Here is a 6,182-nt window from a genome sequence, read left to right as displayed (position 1 = left end):
GACTCCTCCAAAAATGGGTGTGGCGGAGGGCTAGACACACCTTTACTTCATGCCCGCCCCATGTTCGTTTCGCTCCCAACACAGACAGCAACGGGTTAAAGGAGGCTGCGCTGCCCAGCATTTCATCAGACGGAGACCCTTGTTTCAGTGAACGAGTTTGAACTTGGTCCTATCGTCTGCCTGTTCGCTCGCTGCACCGCGCATCACTAGTAGTCGACTGTTGTAGCGTACCTAGACTGGCTACTATCGTTTCTCTTTCTGAGCCAAAGCAAGCGGAGAGGGAAGGTATCCACCTGCCACTGAGACACATCTAAGCATGGATGCTCTGAAATCAGCTGGAAGAGCGATTATCAAGAGTCCCGGAGTTCCGCGGCACACATGGGGCACCTCCAAGCACGAAAGTAAGTCTATCGTCAAATTCACACCGGTAAAGACCATATATCGATGCAAAGAAACGGACACATTAGACGATAGCACAATGCAACGAGACTAGCTGTCACAAGCAAAGGAAAGCGCTGACAATAGGCTGTCTATCTTGTTCTATTGTCACCACTCTGGTTGGAATAGAAACTAAAGAACAGTAGATTCTGAGGTGTGACATTTTGCGTGTGATAGAAAACAATAGGTCGCTGTATACACCTTTCTGAATTGCAAATAGTGTAACGTTGTTTTTTTATCACCCGTTATCTATCAATAAAATATAGTATTTTATTTCTCCCAACCGGGCAATATGCATTTTTATTATTATTATCTATTCTTATTATCTGGTTACCTAAGTCCACTGCACACTCGTGTGAGGAATCATTTAGTAAAGCAGGTCAGCCAGTATAACTATAGAAAGTATCTTACTAACTTCAGACATATGCTATTGTTCTACTCCACAAGGACAATTTATATTACTGTTGCTGTCTGAATTCATAAATATCAATAGACAAACTTCTATTTTTTTTAGGATACCATAGACTCGTTGGTTTCATATCCTATAAGGCCCGATAGCTATTACATTTACATTACATTTAAGTCATTTAGCAGACGCTCTTATCCAGAGCGACTTACAAATTGGTGCATTCACCTAATGACATCCAGTGGAACAGCCACTTTACAATAGTGCATCTAAATCTTTTAGGGGGGGGGGGGGGGGGGCAGAAGGATTGCTTTATCCTAGGTATTCCTTGAAGAGGTGGGGTTTCAGGTGTCTCCGGAAGGTGGTGATTGACTATTCTTTGTTATATGAAATTCACACGTGTTCACTGTCAAGTTAAATCCACAGTGGAACAATGCATTTCTCTTCCTCTTTACAATTCCCAGTGGGGTTAAAACTGTCAACTCAGTCCAGTCTGTAGAATACAGCAGGTTGTAGAGAAAGAGAAAGATAGGCTGTGACTGACAGTTGGTCTCTGGCTCATGGCAATGCTTGCTACTGTGCGCTGTCACTCTGAAGTGTGAAGTGTTTGGTTGAAGAGTCTCTCCCTGGGCGAGAGAACACTTCCTTCTCAAGCCTCCACAAAAGCTCAGGGGAAGACAAAAACATACAGTACCAGTCAAAAGTTTGGACACACCTACTCATTCAAAGTTTTTTCTTTATTTTTACTATTTCCTACATTGTAGAATAATAGTTAACACATCAAAACTATGAAATATCACATATGGAATCATGTAGTAACCAAAAAAGTGTCATTATTATTGATATAAATATTTTATATTTGAGATTCTTTGAAGTAGCCACCCATTGCCTTGATGACAGCTTTGGACACTCTTGGCATTCTCTCAACCAGCTTCCCGAGATAGTCACCTGGAATGTATTTCAATTAACATGAAGATTGTGTGCCTTGTTAAAAGTTCATTTGTGGAATTTCTTTCCTTTTTAATTCGTTTGAGCCAATCAGTTGTGTTGTGACAAGGTAGGGGTGGTATACAGAAGACATCCCTACTTGGTAAAAGACCAAGTCCACATTATGGCAAGAACAGCTCAAATAAGCAAAGAGAAACGACAGTCCATCATTACTTTAAGACATGAAGGTCAGTCAATCCGGAATATTTCAAGAACTTTAAAAGTTTCTTCATGTGCAGTCGCAAAAACCATCAAGCGTTATGATGAAACTGGCTCTCTTTAGGACCGCCACAGGAAAGGAAGACCCAGAGTTACCTCTGCTGCAGAGGATACATTCATTAGAGTTAAATGCACCTCAGATTGCAGCCCAAATAAATGCTTCACAGAGATCAAGTAACAGACACATCTCAACTAGAGGTTGACTGATTTAATTAGGGCCAATTTCAAGTTTTTATAACAATCGGTAATCAGCGTTTTTGGATGCCGATTACGGCCGATTACACTGCACTCCACGAGGAGACTGCGTGGCAGGCTGACCACCTGTTACGCGAGGGCAGCAAGGAGCCAAGGTAAGTTGCTAGCTAGCATTAAACTTATCTTATAAAAAACAATCAATCTTCACATAACCACTAGTTAACTACACATGGTTGATGATATTACTAGGTTAACTAGCTTGTCCTGCGTTGCATATCATATTTAAAAAATGTTGTAAACCTTTTGACTGTTGCTGTGTACTTAGCCTGTATCCCACATGTCAACCCTATTCCCTACATTAAAATAAAAGTGTTCATTGTTCATTCAGTATTGTTGTAATTGTCATTAGGGTGGCGGGTAGCCTAGTGGTTAGAGTGTAGGGGCGGCAGGTAGCCTAGTGGTTAGAGTGTAGGGGTGGCAGGTAGCCTAGTGGTTAGAGTGTAGGGACGGCGGGTAGCCTAGTGGTTAGAGTGGAGGGGTGGCAGGTAGCCTAGTGGTTAGAGTGGAGGGGTGGCAGGTAGCCTAGTGGTTAGAGTGTAGGGACGGCAGGTAGCCTAGTGGTTAGAGTGGAGGGGCGGCGGGTAGTCTAGTGGTTAGAGTGTTGGACTAGTAACCGAGAGGTTGCTAGATGGAATCCCCTGAGCTGACAAGGGGAAAAATCTGTCGTTCTGCCCCTGAACAAGACAGTTAACCCACTGTTCCTAGGCTGTCATTGTAAATAAGAATTTGTTCTTTAACTTGCCTCGTTAAATAAAGGTAAAATAAAAATAGTGCGTTACCTTTGAACAGGGACTTTGGGAATTAGGTAGAATTTTGAGATGTAGACTTAAAATAGAGTACGGTTCCAGTCTAGTTAATCAAACCAGTTTCTGGATTAATAAACATCAATCAAACATGATTTACTGCTATGAGAAGAATATTTTTGACTTTAACCCTGGAAGCCCGGTTTCAGATTTTGATTGAATATTGCACCTAGACATTGCAAATCCTTGGCAGACTGACTCATGTCACAGTTAGAGACAGAGTTGACGTCCCAAATGGTACCCTAATTCCCTACATAGTGCACTACTTTTGACCAGAGCCCTATTCCCTACATAGTGCACTACTTTTGACCAGAGATTGATGGGTCCCGGTTCAAAAGTAGTGCCCTGTAGGGAATAGGGTGCCATTCAGTTCGCCAACAGAGATGTGCTGAACAGCCAGAGTCTCTTTGAAACCAACGCAGTATAAATGAATTCTTACATTTAAATGGGAACCTGAGGGGTTTGGATATGCTCCTATTGGATTAATATTTTAATGATTCCCTAGTGTGTGTGTGTGTGTGTGTGTGTGTGTGTGTGTGTGTTTGTGTTAATGCATTACGTTCATAAATTAGGACACTAGCTGCCATAGTGACTAGTTAGTCATCTGGTAGTTAGGGGCCTACAGGCTGGTAGTTAGGGGCCTACAGGCTGGTAGTTAGGGGCCTGCAGGCTGGTAGTTAGGGGCCTGCAGGCTGGTAGTTAGGGGCCTGCAGGCTGGTAGTTAGGGGCCTACAGGCTGGTAGTTAGGGGCCTACAGGCTGGTAGTTAGGGGCCTGCAGGCTGGTAGTTAGGGGCCTGCAGGCTGGTAGTTAGGGGCCTGCAGGCTGGTAGTTAGGGGCCTGCAGGCTGGTAGTTAGGGGCCTACAGGCTGGTAGTTAGGGGCCTACAGGCTGGTAGTTAGGGGCCTGCAGGCTGGTAGTTAGGGGCCTGCAGGCTGGTAGTTAGGGGCCTGCAGGCTGGTAGTTAGGGGCCTGCAGGCTGGTAGTTAGGGGCCTGCAGGCTGGTAGTTAGGGGCCTGCAGGCTGGTAGTTAGGGGCCTACAGGCTGGTAGTTAGGGGCCTACAGGCTGGTAGTTAGGGGCCTACAGGCTGGTAGTTAGGGGCCTGCAGGCTGGTGATTTGCGTTGGGCCTTGAGGACAGTTGGAGCATTCAGATGTCTAAATCAATCATGCCACATGTTAACAGGGTATTTGTGCTAACAGGGTGTAATTGGTGGCTTCAGAAACTGGCACAGGCACAGACCATGTTTGGTTTGTAAACTAGGTCTGGATTACGAAGATTAGTTAGTGATTAAGTAATACGAGAAGATATTATCCAAACACCATCATCATTATCACCACCATCAATATCATCATCATCATTATCACCACCATCATCATTATTACCACCATCATCAATATCATCATCACCATCATTATTATCACCACCGTTCACATTACCATCATCATTATTACCACCATCATCAATATCACCTTCATCTTCATCACCATCATCATCACCACCACCATCACCACCACCATCATCATCACCACCACCATCACCACCATCATACTGTTATGACGTTGGACCTTCATCATCAGCACCACCATCACCACCACCACCATCACCACCACCACCACCACCACCATAATCACCTTCATCACCACCATCATCACCATCACCACCATCATCACCACCACCACCATCATCATCACCACATCATCACCACCACCATAATCACCTTCATCACCACCATCATCACCATCACCACCATCATCACCACCATCGCCTTCATCATCACCACCACCACGATCATCATCACCACCTTCATCATCGCCACCACCATCACCATCACCACCTCCATCATCATCACCACCATCATCATCATTACATCCACCACCACCACCACCACCATCATCACCACCACCACCATCATCATCATTCAGTACAATTATGAAAATAAATTGTGACTGGATGAGGGCTGTGAGCATTGTGACAAGGATGAGGGCTGTGAGCATTGTGACTGGATGAGGGCTGTGAGCATTGTGACTGGATGAGGGCTGTGAGCATTGTGACTGGATGAGGGCTGTGAGCATTGTGACTGGATGAGGGCTGTGAGCATTGTGACTGGATGAGGGCTGTGAGCATTGTGACAAGGATGAGGGCTGTGAGCATTGTGACTGGATGAGGGATTGTGACTGGATGAGGGCTGTGAGCATTGTGACAAGGATGAGGGCTGTGAGCATTGTGATAAGGATGAGGGCTGTGAGCATTGTGACAAGGATGAGGGCTGTGAGCATTGTGACTGGATGAGGGATTGTGACTGGATGAGGGCTGTGAGCATTGTGACTGGATGAGGGCTGTGAGCATTGTGACTGGATAAGGGCTGTGAGCATTGTGACTGGATGAGGGATTGTGACTGGATGAGGGCTGTGAGCATTGTGACTGGATGAGGGCTGTGAGCATTGTGACTGGATGAGACATTGTGAGCATTGTGACTGGATGAGACATTGTGACTGGATGAGGGCTGTGAGCATTGTGACTGGATGAGGCATTGTGACTGGATGAGGCATTGTGACTGGATGAGGCATTGTGACTGGATGAGGCATTGTGACTGGATGAGGGCTGTGAGCATTGTGACTGGATGAGGGCTGTGAGCATTGTGACTGGATGAGGGCTGTGAGCATTGTGACTGGATGAGGGCTGTGAGCATTGTGACTGGATGAGGCATTGTGACTGGATGAGGCATTGTGACTGGATGAGACATTGTGACTGGATGAGGGCTGTGAGCATTGTGACTGGATGAGGCATTGTGACTGGATGAGGCATTGTGACTGGATGAGGGCTGTGAGCATTGTGACTGGATGAGGGCTGTGAGCATTGTGGCTGGATGAGGGCTGTGAGCATTGTGGCTGGATGAGGGCTGTGAGCATTGTGACTGGATGAGGGCAGTGAGCATTGTGACTGGATGAGGCATTGTGACTGGATGAGGGCTGTGAGCATTGTGACTGGATGAGGGCTGTGAGCATTGTGGCTGGATGAGGGCTGTGAGCATTGTGGCTGGATGAGGGCTGTGAGCATTGTGACTGGATGAG

The 6,182-nt window shown here is 45.9% G+C and overlaps 1 protein-coding gene across 2 annotated transcripts in view; it reads left to right on the top strand.

Annotated features, from left to right (window-relative positions):
• Positions 1-6,182, top strand: part of si:dkey-71h2.2 (low density lipoprotein receptor adapter protein 1) — a 156,439-nt gene continuing 150,257 nt past the window's right edge. The window contains exon 1 of one of the 2 annotated variants that reach the window (XM_055885778.1): positions 1-401. In XM_055885778.1, coding sequence (XP_055741753.1) covers positions 317-401 — 85 coding nt within the window. In that variant the 5' untranslated portion in view covers positions 1-316. The remainder of the gene's footprint in view (positions 402-6,182) is intronic. The other variant, XM_055885779.1, reaches the window with a different exon arrangement.

The sequence above is a fragment of the Salvelinus fontinalis genome, chromosome 27 (assembly GCF_029448725.1).
Source record: "Salvelinus fontinalis isolate EN_2023a chromosome 27, ASM2944872v1, whole genome shotgun sequence".
NCBI lineage: Eukaryota > Metazoa > Chordata > Actinopteri > Salmoniformes > Salmonidae > Salvelinus > Salvelinus fontinalis.
The sequence above is the reverse complement of the archived record's forward strand: the minus strand, read 5'-3'. Positions and strand labels throughout refer to the sequence as shown.